The sequence below is a fragment of the Electrophorus electricus genome, chromosome 7, assembly GCF_013358815.1.
Source record: "Electrophorus electricus isolate fEleEle1 chromosome 7, fEleEle1.pri, whole genome shotgun sequence".
Taxonomy (NCBI): domain Eukaryota; kingdom Metazoa; phylum Chordata; class Actinopteri; order Gymnotiformes; family Gymnotidae; genus Electrophorus; species Electrophorus electricus.
Genome location: NC_049541.1, coordinates 27,706,058 through 27,725,582, shown reverse-complemented (window position 1 = coordinate 27,725,582; position 19,525 = coordinate 27,706,058). Strand labels below are relative to the sequence as shown.

Here is a 19,525-nt window from a genome sequence, read left to right as displayed (position 1 = left end):
GATAAAGTGAAATGACAGTATACTCTTCATATTTATCCTGTTTGGGCTTCTTTAGAGTTGTTGTTTTCCATATTGTTTTCCTGTGATATTCTTAGCTGTAGCAAGTATTTAGATGATTGAATATTTTAACATTTTGGTGACCTGGAATATTTAAGGCAAATTAAACTTAAAGCTAGGAGCTGATATTCAGTCAAAACAAAAAGTATCCAGACTGCAGCTTAACAGGCTTGTGAAGTGTTGAAAGCATCTCTGGTGGTGCTGTAATGCTGGCAGTATATCCTGGACCATGGAGTCCTCTCCTGATAACCTGATAAGAACCCTCAGCACTCCAGAGCTCCACCGTATCACTGCATACCTCACCCATCAGCTTTTAAGGAAGCATCCTATTTTAAATACACACTGCAGTCAGTGCAAAAAAGGTAGCACAATTATTTCAAATGCAGCAGGTAGCGTTGTTTCATGTTTCATTTCTTCACACTGGTAAAGTGATTCAAAACAACAGCACTGGTGGGATTAATAATGAAATTATTCCTGTTTTTATTTTGAGAGAACCTGCAAGTTGCAACACAAGCAACGCTATGTGTTATGTGTCATGTTTGCAGTGTCAAGAAAAGAAACCCTGATGGAAGAGACCATACTGTAGTGAGAGATCATATTGAGAGACTGTAGTAAGAGACCATTGTAAGAGAATGTAGTGAGAGAAAGTATTGGGAGATGGTAGTGGGAGACTAGAGTGAGGGATCGTAGTGAGAGACGGTAGTGGGAGCCCTGGAATTTCTGCTCCTATACTGGAGTCAGCTGTGGTAGCCTCATAGTGATGTGCTCAGCTGCAGTAAACTGAGAGCTGATTATAAATCTGACAGTTTATTCTAAATCTTTTCATATTATAAATATGCACTAATTGTTGTGCTCAAGGGATATATTATAAACAGGCTAATAAAGAGTGAGGATTAGATAGTAGCACATCGGAGTGGATATAAATGCTATAACACATACAACTGCATGTTTCACAAAAGTCTTATCAACACCACAAAAAGAACAAACTAACAGCTGTCTGCTCCACAGCCAAATAGTTATGTACTGCACAATATTGTTATGAATTTGTGGGAAACAGGAGGAACCAAATAGAGCAAAACATGTATAGTTGACCTTTGACCGGTAACATCATTAGCGCAGAAGAGCATACTGCGCTAGCACCAGTGGAACTGTCAGTTTGTCCTCAAACATGAGCTGACACCATATTACCACTGGTAACAATAACAGTGAGTGCTTGGATTAAAAAACTTACAGAGCATTGTGGCCAATATTCAACTATAGATGAAAATAGAAATTGTAGCATGGTTAGCGCTAAAGATCTTCTATTCAGCATTCTGGGAACCAGTAAAAAATGTACCTTTTCTCTTTTTTGTACATAAGGCTTTATAGTAATGAAAGCAAAAGGGTCTGTTGAAAAGCACTGCTCATATTTGTTGAACAACAAAATGTTTTTGACTCCTTTAATAAATAATTGAGTGACAGATAAAGGGTTAAACAATCAGTGATGGAGAATGTGTGGTAATGGGACACAAAGCAGATATGCTACACTCTTGGCTGACAGCCCAAACCCCCAAAATGGCACCTATGAGTGTGAGAGTGCATAAGGCTGATGTGATGAGTGTGTACTCTGGGAGGTCACAGCTATGGCCTTATAGGGTGAGGGTGACAGACGCTATATAAGAGGTCTCTGCTATTGTATGGTGAAAAACGACTGCCACGTCTGTCCAGGTGTTCTGTGAGCTTTCAGTGTACAAACCTTAGATGTCCTTGATGTTTTAACAATGTAACGTTTAACACTGTTTAGCTGTGTGTTGGTTTCACAGGATGGATATGGATACTTGATAAAAGAGCTGACTGAACTGTGTATTTGCTCTCTTTCCATTTCAGGCTTAAAATCATTTGACCTTCCATCCTCTGCTTCCAGTAAGGCGGAAACCACAGGTATATTTCTGCTCATTCTACACTGGCTTTATGCTCTGAAATACACGCACGCACATGCACGCATGCACGCACGCGCACACACACACACTCATACACACACACACACACACACACATACACACACACACACTCACACACACACACTCACACACGCACATGCACACACACACGCACGCACACACACACACACACACACTCATACACACACGCAAGCACGCACACACTCACGCTCGCACACACACCCACACACACACACACTCATACACACACACGCACGCACGCACACACACTCACGCACACACACACACACACACACACACACACACACACACACGCACACACACACACACACGCACACACACACACACACACACTGTTTGTGTCACTCTAGTTGTACCAACTTTTAAAACCATGTACAGGTAACTTCTTTTGACCTGTAAATTGTCTCCGAAGAGCTATGGGAGATGCAGAGATGTCCGTGTTTGGGGTCGCAGCTCCATACCTGCGCAAGTCTGACAGGGAGCGTCTGGAGGCACAGACACGCGCCTTCGACATGAAGAAGGAATGCTTCGTTCCTGATCCCGTAGAGGAGTTTGTCAAGGCCACTATCACCAGTCGAGAAGGAGAAAAAGTGACTGTGCAGACAGAATCAGGAAAGGTCAGTGCAAAATATTTGTCCTTTACCTGTGTTCTCATGGATATATGAACATCCTTATTTCCCAAAATCTGGACATTTAAGTTAGATGGAAATAGAAATTTTAAAGCACCCAAAGGAAAGAGAAATCTTTTTGGATTGCCAGTTAGTAAATGTTTGGTGATGTTCTGTTTGCAAGGTAAAGGTGGGCTATTTAAGGAATTTATGATCACTTATATTTTAGGTTTTATATTCTATGTCCTGTATATACTTGAGAATGAATTATACATTTAGATTTACATTTACGGCATTTGGTAGATGCTCTTATCCAGAGCACTTTGCTTGCACAGCTGATGAAGGACCTCTGTCCTTTCAATACCTTTTCAGACATTGACCTGCAAGGACAGCCAGATTCTGCAACAGAATCCCCCCAAGTTTGATAAGATTGAAGACATGGCGATGCTAACTTTCCTTCATGAGCCCGCTGTGCTGTTTAACCTTAAAGAGCGATACGCAGCATGGATGATCTATGTGAGTACACGACCTTGCTGTGAATCACCCGAACCTTTTTCTATTGTTATAAGGATGTAACCGTGTGAATATCTTTCTTCCGTAGACCTACTCAGGGCTGTTCTGTGTCACTGTCAACCCCTACAAGTGGCTGCCGGTATACAACCAGGAAGTGGTTGTAGCTTACAGGGGTAAGAAGAGGAGTGAAGCTCCTCCGCACATCTTCTCCATCTCTGATAACGCCTACCAGTACATGTTAGCAGGTAAACATGTCAAACACACAAATAATAGTTATTTTATCTCACTCAAATATTTCCACTCATAAATATTTGCATACAATAGAAACTATTTTAAAAAATCAACTCCTAACCAGTGAAATGAAAGAAATATTTATATTGTTAAGTAGTTTAATATCTGAACACATTATTAAAGGTACATGTGATGTGATGTCATAGATATTTTTCTCAAACCACATTATAGAAGGCCAGATTTTTTTCTCATAGCAACACCCATTTTATATGATTTAGTTAAAAACGATTTTAGAGCCCAGATAACAACAACAACAACAACAACAAAAAGATTAAAGAATTATCAGACCAAAATATTGTACAATTTAGGCATGTTTTCATTATTTTTAAGGTATTCATGACATACCATGTCATCATCCTTGCTTTGGGATCAATACAACTGACATTTGGGCACTGATGGTTTGGGAACTTTATTAGGTGCCCTGTGTTGCTTTGATAACTCCTCAAAGCGGATTTATATCTGTTTCCTTTTTAACTGACAACAGTTTTTTACAATTTATTACCATGTATTTTTACAATTTCTCTCTATATAATATTTAATTACTAAGAAATGGCTAAAGATTATGTATAATTACATTGAATAACATACTTTTTGTTTATGGGAAGACCGTGAAAACCAGTCAATCCTGATCACGTAAGTTTCTAGTACACCAGTATAAGCACAGCACAACCACAGCACAACCACAGTGTAACCACAGCAAAAGCACAGCGTAAGCACAGGAAACCCACAACACAACCACACCATAACCACAGTGTAACCACAACACAACCACAGCAGAACCTCAGTGCAACCACAGCATAGCCACATAATAACCACAGTATAACTACAGTACAACCACAGCATGACCACAGTATAACCACAGCACAACCACACAATAATCACAGTATAACCAGTGTATAACCACAGCATAATCAGAGTATAACTTTAGTAGGTTAAACTTGTTGTTACCTTGTTATGCAGAATCTTTTATCATTTTGGCAGTATTCTAGCATTTATGTTTCTCACCAATAATATATTATACTATCATGTGGCTCTGCTGTTTAAATAACAACATTTATTTATAAACTATTTATTGATGTATATTTTGTATCTCAGTTGACATGGGTATGCTTAATAAATGAACTTCCTTTGACTACTTCACCATATAAATGATAATTAATATGATTTATGAATTGTGGCCAACATGCTTTACTTTTAGTGGAGAATCAGGCGCGGGGAAAACGGTCAACACTAAGAGAGTGATCCAGTACTTTGCCAGCATAGCAGCAAGCAGTGTAAAGAAAGACGCTGCTGTTCAAAACAAGGTTTTGATTTACTCCCATAATTAAGAAAAATGTCATTCATAATATAATCTATAAAACTGTTATATGAGTTGATATAAATTTGAAATGTTTTTATACATCTGTCACTTTCAGGGGACCTTGGAGGATCAAATCATCCAAGCTAACCCTGCTCTGGAAGCTTTTGGCAATGCCAAGACTATCAGGAATGACAACTCCTCAAGATTTGTAAGAAAATGTTAAAAAATACACATACACTAATGCATGAACAATTCCCACTTTATGTAAGATGCCTTAATTTTGTTATCTAAAAAAGTTAACTTTTTTTTCCCTCAGGGTAAATTCATCAGAATTCACTTTGATACCAGAGGAAAATTGGCATCAGCTGACATTGAAACATGTGAGCTATTTCTTATGATAATAACCTGATTCAGATTTTCTAGAAAAAAAACACCATGTGCTTCAGATGTATTGGACACTAACATTTTTTTTTACACTTTTAAATACCACACGACTTTAACCTCTGCATCATGTGGGCTTTTGTCTAATGATTCTGCTACAAAAATAAAAAAATATATAGCATAAAAGAATATTTGTTTGGTGGTATTACATTGTCTGTGAGCTATTTTCACACATGTGCGCTGTGATTTAGAATGTGCGTGCCTCATTCACACATTTGATAAATGTAAGAAATTGAAAGAGATGAGAAATTCCTGTGGGTACCATGACATTTATGCATTTATCATGTAGTGGGAGTTTACTGGAAATACATCATGTTTGTGAAGTACTTATACAGAAATAAGGACACAGTTTTCACTTTTTAACTGTAGCTTTTTGTTTTTCTCTTTTAAGATCTCCTGGAGAAGTCTCGTGTCATCTTTCAGCTCAAAGCAGAGAGAGACTATCATATTTTCTATCAAATCTTGTCAAACAAGAAACCTGAGATACTTGGTTGGTACATGGAATAATTTCACATATGAAACATTCAAACGAGTCGGTGCATTTAAACGAGCAGACACCCTCTGTGTCCAACAGAGAGTCGGTACATTTAAACGAGCGGACCACCTCTGTGTCCAACAGAGAGTCGGTACATTTAAACGAGCGGACCCCCTCTGTGTCCAACAGAGAGTCGGTACATTTAAATGAGCGGACCCCTCTGTGACCAACAGAGAGTCGGTACATTTAAACGAGCAGACACCCTCTGTGTCCAACAAAGAGTCGGTACATTTAAACGAGCGGACACCCTCTGTGTCCAACAAAGAGTCGGTACATTTAACGAGCGGACCCCCTCTGTGTCCAACAGAGATGCTCCTGGTGACACCGAACCCCTACGATTATGCCTTCATCTCTCAGGGAGAGACGACGGTTCCTTCTATTGATGATGCAGATGAACTCATGGCGACTGATGTGAGCTTCAAGCTTTGGGGCCATTTTGTATTTATGTGACTGTGTTTGTTCTAATCATGACTGAACAGAAATTGATATAAGTGATAGCTGAAGAGATTACAGGATTATTTAACCTAAACTACTAGCAGTCTTTTATGAAGCAAGATTTTATGTTCTAATACTTAGTGTTAGGATATAAAAACCTAAAATGTAAAATTTATATATATATATATATCCCAGAGCTTCCATATCATTAACACTTGATTTTTAATTTCCAGAACGCTTTTGATGTACTGGGCTTCACACAAGAGGAAAAAAACTCTGTGTACAAACTGACGGGAGCCATCATGCACTATGGCAACATGATGTTTAAGCAAAGGCAGCGTGAAGAGCAGGCAGAAGCCGATGGAACTGAAGGTGTGCAGAAAGCCAATAAAAGATTTTACTAAATAATATCACAGAAGCATATTAATTATCTTTTATATTTGAATACAGACATCTAAGTTATATGAGATCATCTTATTATAATCTGTTATATTTAAATACAGAAATCTGAATTATTTTGCAGACGCTGACAAAGCAGCTTACTTGATGGGCCTGAACTCTGCCGATCTCATTAAGGGTTTGTGTCACCCACGAGTGAAAGTAGGGAACGAATGGGTGACCAAAGGACAAAATGTCCAACAGGTAAAAAAAAAAAAAAATCACTAGAAAATTAAAACAAATTCAGCTAAAAATAAATAAATAAAAAATTTGACAGGAGACGATTCATACTGGTCCTCTCAGGTGAACTATGCAGTTGGCGCTTTGTCCAAAGCTGTGTATGAGAAAATGTTCCTCTGGATGGTGATGAGGATTAATCAGTCTCTAGAAACTCGGCAGGCACGACAGTACTTCATCGGCGTGCTCGACATTGCTGGCTTTGAGATATTTGACGTGAGTGCTCAGATACATAAAATTACAGCACCCTCTTATCTTTTTAAATCTATACTATGTAATCTCTTTTAATTGTGTGAGCTTTTTGCAACTTTATAAAGCCATGCTCTAACACCTCAGGTTGTTGAAAACACCTTCTTACTGGGAATCATTTCTATTGCTGTTTTTTTCCACATTTTGCATGCTATATGCTAAATGTGTGTCAGTAACTATATTTACATCCAAGTGTTTTAGGGGGAAAAAAACTTTGAATACATAACCATTTAACATTTATTATACAAAAGAAACAATGAAGACCATTAGTGTAAACACAAGAGAAATTAGACCATGTAAATATTACATATTCTAAAAAATATTATTTAGTTTTTTCTCATATAAGATGTATTTTAGTCTGCTTAGCAGAGCATATTTTAGCCATTTTCTTTATTGACAAATTTTCAGCTAAATTTAATTCAATGGGGCCTGCTGTTGCTGTCAAATAAACTAACCCTGCAGTTAATTAAACACAATTTAGTTCAGCTAAAACATACATGGAAGAGGTTTTAAGACTTGGTAGTTTTATGGTCTGTAATGTAAACACTCTCATTCAACCCCTTTTAAAGTATAAACAAACAAATATTACAGTCTTCATTGACCAAAACCAGTTTATGTCGCAATTATGTCATTTATTCTTTTTTTATACAGTTTAACACCTTTGAGCAACTCTGCATTAATTTCACAAATGAAAAGCTGCAGCAGTTTTTTAATCATCACATGTTTGTGCTGGAGCAAGAAGAATACAAGAAAGAAGGTATAGAGTGGACCTTCATTGACTTTGGCATGGACCTGCAGGCCTGTATTGACCTAATTGAGAAGGTGGGTCACTGGTCAATTCAAACATTTCTATCTTCAGTGGTGCAGGTTTTGTGCTTTCCTTGAGAGAGATTTCAGTATTTACATGCTGATGTTCTGTTTATTTATATATTTACTTGTTTACTTACTTATTAGCCAATGGGTATCATGTCTATCCTCGAAGAGGAATGCATGTTCCCAAAAGCTACAGATGCCACCTTCAAAGCCAAGCTTTATGACAACCACCTGGGGAAATCCAGCAACTTCCAGAAGCCGAGGGTTATGAAGGGAAAAGCAGAGGCTCACTTTGCCCTGATTCACTATGCTGGCACTGTAGACTACAACATTAACAACTGGCTTGTGAAAAACAAGGACCCACTGAATGAAACTGTGGTTGGACTCTACCAGAAATCATCACTGAAACTACTGGCCTTACTGTTCGCCAATTATGCTGGTGCAGATTCAGGTATGTCAGACTAAAGCACCTTAGCCATCATTTGAATTCTGAGAGCATTTACATTAAGGATTCTTCTTCCATCCACGGATTTTCCCTTGCATCTGATAGTCTTTTGCACTTGTACTTATTGTATTCATGTACACATGTATTTACTTATCAGTTTAATTAAAGATGAAGGCCACAAAGAAAATTGACCACATTTTTAGCATGCCCATTTTAGGTGCTAAATTAAAAGCTCAATTCAAAAACACACACACAATTTTTGGTTTGAATACTTCAACCTTCATATTTATGGTCAAGCCCTGAAAGATGTTCTACAAATTACAACAAAATCCATAAACTATAAGAGTATTATTTGTTTCACAAAGTTGATATATGATAAGCAATTCCATTCAGATTCCAGCTCCCTTACAGTCAAGTTTTAAACTACAATAAATATATTTATATTGTAATTAGAAGGGCAACTGTAATCTTGAGCAAGTAAAATGTAGTCACTTTATATTTGTACTGATAGAGAGCAGAGAGGGAGCAGGTGTAGTCATGTCCTCATGCATATGCATGAGGGAAAAGTGCAGCTGATAAAATCAAATGACTTCAGGAAAGCAATGAAAGGTACTGCCCTGTACATTTCCAATATTTTCCTGTAAAGTCCAATAGTTACTTTGTATTGACACATCCAAGCCAAGTGTCATAATATAGTGTCGAGATTCAGCAGCATGCAAAATTGAAAGCATTGATAACAGCACATACTTAAGAAGCAAAAAGCACACGTAAGGTTGTTACTGGCAGAATTACCCACCCAGAGGCCCAGAGATCTATTTAATCGTCCCATGAAGGGATGATGAGGCACCTGGAAGATGTTTGATGTCATCTTTGTGCTTGTGTAATGGCGTGTATGGGGACACAAGATGGTGACCTCATTCTGTAAAATGGCCTGAAACACTTTAACTGTGACCATGTATGAATCTGAAATATTTTATCTTTTAAGGCTGACACTTTCAATTATTTTCAGCTATGTCAGACAGTGCTAGTGGCAAAAAAGAGAAGAAGAAGAAAGGCTCATCGTTTCAAACAGTGTCTGCACTTCACAGGGTTTGTGCACGCTGAAATGGAAAACAACTCTTCTATAACCACTTTGCGTTACTCTCCCTAACGACTATGTCAATGCTTCCATTGACAGGAAAATCTCAATAAGCTAATGACAAACTTGCGTTCAACTCATCCCCACTTTGTACGCTGCATAATTCCCAATGAGAGCAAAACTCCGGGTGCGATGGACAACCCTCTTGTTATGCACCAGCTGCGGTGCAACGGTGTCCTGGAGGGCATCAGGATCTGTAGAAAGGGGTTCCCCAACAGAATCCTGTATGGTGATTTCAAACAGAGGTATGAGAATATTACCCAAGCTGTGATAAAACTAATGATAACACTAGAGGTATTCTGCAAAGTGATAATTTTCTGTACTAATTTGGCAGATATCGTATCCTAAACCCATCTGCAATCCCAGAAGGACAGTTCATTGACAGCAGGAAAAGTGCTGAAAAACTGTTGGCTTCACTTGATATAGATGTTCAACAGTACAGATTTGGACACACTAAGGTAAGAGTTTTTTTTCAGTTGTTGAGAGTTTTTAAAACTGCCTTCTGAGAAAGTAGAAATGATTAAACATAAAAATAAATTATTTCCAGGTGTTTTTCAAAGCTGGTCTATTAGGTCAGTTGGAAGAGATGCGAGATGAGAGACTGTCTAAAATCATCACGGGAATTCAAGCAAGGTCTCGTGGGCTTCTTTCGAGAATTGAGTACCAGAAGTTGGTGGAACGCAGGTAACAATTAAAAAGCTTTATTCCTTCATTCTTTTTTTCGCCGTAATTTTCACTAAAGTTTGTTGTTCGTTTGTTTTTGGCTTCTTTGTTCCTAAAAGGGATGCCTTGCTTGTAATCCAGTGGAATGTGCGCGCCTTTATGAGTGTCAAGAACTGGCCCTGGATGAAGCTTTATTTCAAGATCAAACCATTATTGCGTTCTGCTGAAGCAGAGAAGGAAATGGCCAATATGAAAGAGGAGTTCCTGAAGCTCAAAGAGGCTTTTGCCAAGTCAGAATCCCGTAAAAAAGAGCTAGAAGAGAAGATGGTGTCTCTCCTTCAAGAGAAGAATGATCTCCAGCTTCAAGTGCAGGCGGTAGGTTTGAAAGGTGTTTGAGGAAAAACATGAACAATGACCAAAAGAAATTAACAAAAAAACGAAAGATATTAATTTCACGAGCTCTTCAATGTAAACAGGAGCAAGACAACCTCTGTGATGCTGAGGAAAGATGTGAAGGGCTGATCAAGAATAAGATCCAGATGGAATCTAAAGTGAAAGAGCTGACTGAGAGACTAGAGGATGAGGAAGAGATCAATGCTGAACTAACAGCGAAGAAGAGAAAGCTCGAGGATGAGTGCTCGGAACTGAAGAAAGACATCGATGATCTTGAACTGACTTTGGCTAAAGTGGAGAAAGAGAAGCACGCCACAGAAAACAAGGTGTTGTCCTTCGCATGTTTAGTTCTTGTACAATGATATGGATGATGGAAAGATGGATTTCTCAAAATTGTTTACATTGCAGGTGAAAAATCTGACTGAAGAAATGGCAGTTCTAGATGAAATCATAGCCAAGCTAACCAAGGAGAAGAAAGCTCTACAGGAGGCACATCAACAAGCCCTGGATGACCTGCAGACTGAAGAGGACAAAGTCAACACACTCACCAAAGCCAAAGTCAAACTGGAGCAGCAAGTTGATGATGTGAGTGACTTACACAAAGAAGGTCCAATTTGACAGTTCTCAAGCCAATGAGTTAAATTTTTCCTTCCCCAACAGTTAGAAGGGTCTCTAGAGCAAGAAAAGAAGATTCGTATGGATCTTGAAAGGGCAAAGAGAAAGCTGGAGGGGGACTTAAAGTTGACCCAAGAAAGTATAATGGATCTGGAAAATGACAAACAACAACTGGAGGAACGTCTTAAGAAGTAAGATGAAAAGGGAAACATGACATATTAATCCTTAAAGTCTGCTTTATGTTGACAATAAATATGATTAACAAAAATATGGTAAATTAATCTTAACAACATAAAACAAATGATTTTCACTAGGAAAGACTTTGAAATCAACCAACTTACTAGTAAAATTGAGGACGAGCAAGCCATAATTCTGCAACTCCAAAAAAAATTGAAAGAACTGCAGGTATTTTTTTCTATTACATTTTATGGACTGTACTGTACTGTAATGTATTGTAATAATATTACTGTGTAGCCACATAAACAGGCTGCTTTATATTAGGCTCGTGTAGAGGAACTGGAGGAAGAGCTGGAGGCAGAACGGGCTGCGAGGGCCAAAGTTGAGAAGCAGCGTGCGGATCTGGCGCGAGAGCTGGAAGAGATCAGCGAGAGGCTGGAGGAAGCTGGAGGAGCCACTTCTGCTCAGATCGAGATGAACAAAAAAAGGGAGGCAGAGTTCCAGAAACTGCGGCGAGACCTCGAAGAGGCGACGCTGCACCACGAAGCCACAACTGCCACATTGAGAAAAAAACAAGCTGACAGCATGGCAGAGCTCGGTGAGCAGATTGACAACCTGCAGAGGATCAAACAAAAGCTGGAGAAGGAGAAGAGTGAACTGAAACTGGAGCTGGATGACGTGGTCTCCAGCATGGAACATATTGTGAAATCCAAAGTAGGTTTGGATTAAATAATGAAAATGTCTACTCTGAAAAATATGAAATTCTCAGTGATAAATATTTCTATTCCAATTACCAATGGAAAGTGTTCGAGTACAAGCTTTGCATAGCATAACAATAATATTTATATAATTTCTTAATATCAGTAATTATATGCTTCCCCCAATATTCTATATGCAGAAATAAACTTACTTTTACTACACAAGCTTAGACATCTAATAAACATATAGTACTTCAGACCAAAGTACTGCTAGCATAGTAAACTCATCCATATTAATCATTAATGATCTATTTCACACTGCAGAGAATGAATAATTTGTTTTTCACCATATATAATGTGTTCAAAGCAAAAACAAGATACAGTCTGACTGCATTCATCAACTATAATGTGAGTTAACACTTTAAATACATAAAGTATTAAAAGGTACAAACAGTGTAACATAATTTGTCTCATTAACGTTTAATAGACCAACCTGGAGAAGTTGAGCAGAGGTTTGGAGGACCAGCTGAATGAATTTAGAAACAAGTGTGAGGAAAACCAAAGATCTCTTAACGATTTTGCAACGCAGAAGACCAAGCTTCAGGCTGAGAATGGTACACAGAGTATACCTCATGTATGCCTCAGGTATTGTTCTGAGTTGGCCACATTAGTATAAAACAATAAAATACTAACACTCTGTTTGGTTCCAACTTAGATGAACTTTCTAGACAGCTAGAGGAAAAAGAATCACTAGTTTTTCAACTCACAAGGGGAAAACAGTCCTACAGTCAACAACTTGAAGATCTGAAAAGGCAGCTTGATGAGGAAGTCAAGGTAAAGCACTGCAAACCAAATGTATTAGCATTATTACTTCCAAAAGGGAACATCACCTTTCAATTCATAACTAAATTACTGTATTATTTTATTAGCTAAGTAATGTCACATGATCTTTATATTTGGTCTGCATTACTTCTAATGGCACCAAATAAAGAGTCTAGATCTTTACAAATGTAATGAACCATGTAATATCAGACAGATACCAGTATAATGAACAATAATGAGTCATTTTTCATTTTATAAAAATGAAAACGGAACAGTTTTATTAAATTCATGCAATTCTTAATGAGAATAATCAATACACATTGTAAACCATGCTAGCTTTCTGAAAATGAAAATAATTTGACCTTTAACCATATACTCAATCTGTGGTCAACTATATTATAACACGTCTTAAGAAAGCAACTCCAGTAATAACACATTTTCACAATATGTAACCCTTCATATCTGAACGTTAGGTTTTTGAACAAATACAGCTACTGTGATTGGTAAGTATCAGGTGTGCGAGTGTGTAAAAAAAAAAAAAAAAAAAAAAAAAAAATTAAAAAAGAGTGATATTTGTAAAGCGTCCTTGAGTTTGAGAAAAGCGCCATATAAATGCAACTAATTATTATTATTATTATTATTATTATTATTATTATTATTATTAGTAGTAGTAGTAGAGTCCTGAACCTCTTGTGTCATTTTCCTTAGGCCAAGAACGCTCTAGCCCATGCTGTGCAGTCTGCACGTCACGACATGGACCTCCTGCGTGAGCAGTATGAGGAAGAGCAGGAGGCTAAGGCTGAGCTGCAACGTAGCCTCTCCAAAGCCAACGCTGAAGTGGCCCAGTGGAGAACCAAGTATGAAACTGATGCCATCCAGAGGACAGAGGAACTGGAAGAAGCCAAGTAAGATTCATAATCGAACACCTGGAATATCTCATATAATATCTCATAGACAGATAATCCTCGTAATCTCATTCTCATGGATCATACTTATATGATAAACAGTCTGAAGTATCTGATAAATAAAGATCTGTGCATTCGAAATTAATGTAACGGTACAGCTAATATACATGGGAATGTGTGATTAACAGCTGTGGTATGAAAGCATGAAAAAAACCATCATTGTCATAAGCAACTGGAAGAGCAGTGCAGTTAAAATCATAATGTTGTCTCTTATTATGCTATAATGATGAAAAAGTTTGGTGTTTTTCAATAATTCTAAATCAAAAAGTGAAGAAGGTTGGTTGGGTACTAACAGCTTTATAATTATGCAAACATTTTTCTAGTTATACAGACATCTTTATAATTATGTAAAAGCTGATTTTGGGCAAGACCCTGTCTCAGGCCCTCGGCGACCAGGTGTGGCGACCAGGTGCGGTTTGAGCATCTAGGCGAGGCTGTTCATTGCAGTGGGAGGGTAAAGACTCCAAAGTGAACAAGAGGGTTTGGAGCCCCAGGAGGCCACGACAGGAGGTCAAGTGCGAACGTGTTTGAAATACATGCAGGTGTTTACTCTCTGAGTCAGGTGTTTGTGTTAGGGGTGCAGAACGTGCAGGAGAAAAGGAGGATACAAACACAAGTCGAACAGAAGTGTTTAATGAAACGAGGGGGAGGGGTGTGCATTTTCACAGTTTGTTCTCTGGCTTAGGTTCCTTCTACTAGAAACAGCATTTTTATAAAAGATATATATTCCTCTCCCTTTCACAGAGGTTTACAATCTAAACAGAATGATCATGGCCTACTAAAACCAACAACTGGTCTGTGTCTCTGCTTGTTTTTTTTTAATGAAATGTTTTAGCATTTTTTAATGTGTTATTTATACTGTCACTACTACGCAGGAAAAAACTGGCTCAGCGTTTGCAGGATGCCGAGGACGGAGTAGAAGCGGTGAATGCGAAATGTTCTTCTCTTGAGAAGACCAAGCACAGGCTTCAGAATGAGATAGAAGATCTCATGGTTGACATGGAGCGGTCTAATGCAGCCGCTGCAGCCTTGGACAAAAAGCAAAGACACTTTGATAAGGTGATCACAAGCTGTTCTCCTGTTAATAATTAGTGCAATATTTCTGAAGTGGATTCAGTTTCCAAAAATCATTGTACTGCATCATTAAAAAGCTGCTGTAGGTGAAGGTTGTGGTTGTTGGTAACTTCCATTTGCCAACTGTACTGCCAGTGGACACACAAAATAACTGATTGGCATTTCATAATTGAGTTCATAATTGGTTACTACCACAAAGACTATGTTAAAATGTTCTGTTAATTACAAAGGCCATGATAATATTTATTTTTCCCCAGTACAGCTGTTTTAGTGACAATGATATGATATGAAGATAGTTTAGTAACAGTGTAGCAGAATTGATAGTGATAATGTGTCTACCATCTTAAAACAGCTTTTTTGCTATGATACTTTAAGGAAAGATTCCTGGTTCATTATGTAAATTATATTATCTAAAATTCACTTTACTATATTTATCAGGTATTAGCTGAATGGAAGCAGAAATATGAGGAATCTCAGTGTGAACTAGAAAGCTCTCAAAAAGAAGCCAGATCTTTGAGCACTGAACTCTTCAAACTGAAGAACTCCTATGAGGAATGTTTGGATCAACTGGAGACGATCAAAAGAGAAAACAAGATTCTTCAAGGTCTAGAAATTTCGTAAATCAAGCTGTATTTCCTATACTAAAATTGATATTATTCTTAAAATTGTAATCTTTCTTTTTCAGAGGAGATAACTGACCTATCTGAGCAACTTGGTGAAAGTGGAAAAACAATCCATGAATTGGAGAAGATCAGAAAGCAGCTAGAACAAGAGAAAGCTGATATACAGGCTGCCCTGGAGGAGGCTGAGGTAAGCGGACAAGGCCACCTACACCATGACCTGCAGAGAACCCAAATTATATGACAGCCAGCAAGCCCACTGTTTTTGTTGACAGGGCTCCTTAGAGCACGAGGAGGGTAAAATTCTAAGAACGCAGCTGGAATTCAACCAGATAAAGGCTGACATTGAGCGCAAACTGGCTGAAAAGGATGAGGAAATGGAGCAGTCAAAAAGGAATCTAATGAGGACAATTGACACTCTACAAAGCTCTTTGGAGGCTGAAACTCGTAGCAGGAATGAGGCTCTCAGAGTAAAGAAGAAGATGGAAGGTGATCTGAATGAGATGGAGATTCAGCTGAGTCAGGCCAACAGACAGGCAGCAGAAGCCCAGAAACAGCTCAAGAGCCTCCACTCCAATCTTAAGGTGAGAAGTATGCATGCATATAAATAAGTATGTAAATACCAGCAGATATGTAATGTAGCAAATGCCTAACAGTCAACTTCCTTTATGTAGGACTGCCAGCTTCAGTTGGATGACTCCCTCCATGCCATTGATGATCTAAAGGAGAACACTGCCATTGTAGAGCGACGTAATGTTCTGCTGCAGGCAGAACTCGAGGAGCTTAGAAATGTCGTCGAGCAAACCGAGCGTGGACGAAAGCTTGCTGAGCAAGAACTGCTTGATGTCAGCGAGAGAGTGCAGCTCCTGCATTCACAGGTGATATGTCCACATAATCATGCATGTTTTTTCTTGGTCTCTTTAACATAAAGGAATATCAGTCATGCCAATGACCCTTTCAACCAACAGAATACTAGCTTACTGAACCAAAAAAAGAAACTAGAAGCTGATACATCCCAGCTTCAGACTGAGGTGGAGGAAGCAGTGCAAGAGTGCAGAAATGCAGAGGAAAAAGCAAAAAAGGCCATCACTGACGCTGCCATGATGGCAGAAGAGCTGAAGAAGGAGCAGGATACCAGTGCCCACCTGGAGCGCATGAAGAAGAACATGGAACAAACGATCAAGGACCTGCAGCACCGCTTGGATGAAGCAGAGCAGATTGCCATGAAGGGGGGCAAGAAACAAGTCCAAAAACTGGAAGCCAGGGTGAGTTTGTTACAGCAGAGTGGCCATGTTACAGCAGAGTGAGTGCGTTACAGCAGAGTGGCCATGTTACAGCAGGGTGAGTGCGTTACAGCAGAGTGGCCATGTTACAGCAGGGTGAGTGCGTTACAGCAGAGTGGCCATGTTACAGCAGGGTGAGTGCGTTACAGCAGAGTGGCCATGTTACAGCAGGGTGAGTGCGTTACAGCAGAGTGAGTGCGTTACAGCAGGGTGAGTATATTACTGTAGGGTGAGTATATTACAGTAGGGTGATAGTGTTACAGCAGGGTGTGTGTTACAGTAGGGTTATTGTGTTATTGTAGGGTGAGTGTGTTACACCAGGGTGAGTGTGTTACAGCAGGGTGATTGTCTTACAGCAGGGTGAGTGTGTTACTGCAGGGTGAGTGTGTTATAGCAAGGTGAGTATATTACAGTAGGGTGAGTATGTTATAGCAGGGTGAGTGTGTTATAGCAAGGTGAGTGTGTTACAGCAGGGTGAGTGTGTTACAGCAGGGTGAGTATATTACAGTAGGGTGAGTACGTTACAGCAGGGTGAGTGTGTTACAGTAGGGTGAGTGTGTTACACTAGGGTAAATGTGTTACAGCAGGGTGAGTGTGTTACAGCAGGGTGAGTGTGTTACAGTAACCAGGAGGCCAAGGTGAATGAAATGTGCCTGTGAACTGCTCACACCACATCACTCTACAGCAAAATAGCCTCCCTTCCACATTCTCTCTATTTCTTATTTCAGTCATCACCTGGGACTGCACACATATATTAGCTCTGCTGTTTTCTGCATCTTGTCCACAGTCACCGTGTCTGATTGGTTTGCCACTATCTCTCTGAATCTGGAGCTCTTACAGGATTTGATCTCATTTGTTGATCTCATTTGGACTGTGATTTCTCCCATTTCGGACTGGGGGGGGGGGGGGTAGTTGCTTGCTAGGATGTATTCATTCACGCTTCATGTCTCACTCTACATATCCTAGATTTTGTATATTTTGTATTTTGTATTTGCAGGCCTCTTTTATATATTTATATATATATATATATATATATATATATATATATATATATATATATATATATATATATATATATATAAAAGAGGCCTGCAAATACAAAATATACAAAATCTAGGATATGTCAGTGTGTGTGTGTGTGTGTGTGTGTGTGTGTGTGTGTGTGTATGTTCTTAATTGTACAGTGATTGACTTGTGAAATTCTTCTTTTGTTCTTGTCGATCATTGGATGTAATGATAGGTTTCATTTAGAGATTGTACACTAGTTTTAACAGTGACAATCATCTTCAGGCCTGCCCAGTAACCAAACACAGAAGCAATAAACAGAATGAAAATTGCTCCTATTAAAGTTTAATTAATATATTTTAAAAATATTCTGAATACGTATAATTTTATTACAGGTAAAGGAGTTGGAGAGTGAACTTGAGGCAGAGCAAAAGAGGAGTAGTGAATCTGTGAAGGGAATTCGTAAATATGAACGTCGCATTAAAGAACTTTCTTACCAGGTTTGACAAAATCTATTGCGGTATTGTTTTGTTAACTTCTAGGTGTGTACAAAAAATATATACCAGCACAATAATCATATAAACATAATTTTAATGTTTTACTATACACTTTATTACCTCTAGACTGAAGAAGACCACAAGAATATCGCCCGCCTTCAGGATTTGGTGGACAAGCTGCAACTAAAAGTTAAGGCCTACAAGAGATCAGCCGAGGACGCTGTAAGTCCTGTTAAGATTAAAAAGTCTTACCATGGTCCTGGGCATTTTGCTGCACTAAACCATTGCTTGTGTGTGTGTGTGTGTGTGTGTGTGTGTGTGTGTGCGTGTGCGTGTGTGCGTGTATCCTCGTATCACAGGAGGAACAGGCCAATGTTCACCTTGGAAAGTTTCGCAAACTCCAGCATGAGCTGGATGAAGCAGTAGAGAGGGCTGACATTGCTGAGTCCCAGGTCAACAAACTGCGTACGAAAAGCCGTGAAACAGGCCCAAAGGTACCTTTCTTCTTCAGTTTTCACAGTGCTTGTAACCTTTGAATTGCAAGATACAATGTGCAGATGAAATTGTATGTTTATTGCGCTTCCCTCTAAATAAATACATTGACAGAACCTGCCTTCTCCATTGTCTTAATACAGAAAGTGTTTGATGAAGAGTGAAGCTCCAGACCTTCAACCTTCCAAGACTGCAGTAGTATCTACACTCTTTCAAAGTGTGCCACCCCCCACCCTGTTTCCTGCCTCACAAAATAAAATCACATCCTGCATTTAGACTCTTAGACTCTTGTGTGTTTCATGGATATATGACTGAAGTTCTGTGACCATTATTAAGTGTTCCTGAAGGACATGAGCATGAGTGTGTGAAGCATTCTCTAAGAATTAATTCATATGCAAGTAAACAAATACATTCTAAGGAGATTCAAAGTTCCTGGGATCATATTTTTCAAAGGTTTACCTTTGTCCGTAATTTCAGCAGTACTGAGGTATTTCATTTGAAGAGTTATTCATCTCAAATTACTGATTACTTCTGAGTACTGAATACTGAGAAGGTTATGGTTAGAATATAAACTCTAATCTGCTATACAACTTTGGTTCAGGAAAAAGTAATTAGCTTACAGTAACATATAAGTTTGTACTTTATCACTCCGAACACCATATCATTGTAACACAGGTTAACGCAATTGGATACTTTGGCTCAACAGCTAATTTTTAGCAGATGTGGTGGCTGGAGTAAAAACAATTGGTTCTATGGGATA

General features: G+C 38.7%; 1 protein-coding gene across 1 annotated transcript; it reads left to right on the top strand.

The window, feature by feature from the left end:
- The first annotated feature begins 1,718 nt into the window (after positions 1 to 1,718).
- LOC113585001 (myosin-7-like) lies at positions 1,719 to 19,042 on the top strand. The gene is made up of 39 exons (XM_035528313.1): positions 1,719 to 1,764; positions 1,924 to 1,977; positions 2,433 to 2,635; positions 2,999 to 3,142; positions 3,228 to 3,384; positions 4,036 to 4,063; positions 4,629 to 4,734; positions 4,846 to 4,938; positions 5,047 to 5,110; positions 5,563 to 5,661; positions 6,014 to 6,117; positions 6,375 to 6,513; positions 6,665 to 6,783; positions 6,883 to 7,032; positions 7,717 to 7,887; positions 8,020 to 8,329; positions 9,333 to 9,412; positions 9,501 to 9,706; positions 9,796 to 9,919; positions 10,009 to 10,145; positions 10,244 to 10,499; positions 10,601 to 10,843; positions 10,926 to 11,102; positions 11,178 to 11,323; positions 11,447 to 11,537; positions 11,634 to 12,023; positions 12,495 to 12,621; positions 12,723 to 12,841; positions 13,538 to 13,734; positions 14,670 to 14,853; positions 15,307 to 15,472; positions 15,554 to 15,678; positions 15,764 to 16,072; positions 16,163 to 16,366; positions 16,457 to 16,753; positions 18,172 to 18,276; positions 18,400 to 18,495; positions 18,633 to 18,767; positions 18,909 to 19,042. Exons 1-39 carry the CDS (start codon positions 1,734 to 1,736, stop codon positions 18,927 to 18,929), a joined length of 5,907 nt encoding a protein of 1,968 aa, XP_035384206.1. The 5' UTR covers positions 1,719 to 1,733; the 3' UTR covers positions 18,930 to 19,042.
- Positions 19,043 to 19,525: the final 483 nt, after the last annotated feature.

Bases quoted from the DNA above. Each gene is read 5' to 3' on its own strand.
- LOC113585001 (XM_035528313.1), top strand. From the start codon at position 1,734: ATGGTGAAAAACGACTGCCACGTCTGTCCAG. The intron at 3,385-4,035 runs GTAAACATGTCA...GTTTATGGGAAG, and splicing joins CTACCAGTACATGTTAGCAG to ACCGTGAAAACCAGTCAATC. The intron at 10,146-10,243 runs GTAACAATTAAA...TGTTCCTAAAAG, and splicing joins CAGAAGTTGGTGGAACGCAG to GGATGCCTTGCTTGTAATCC.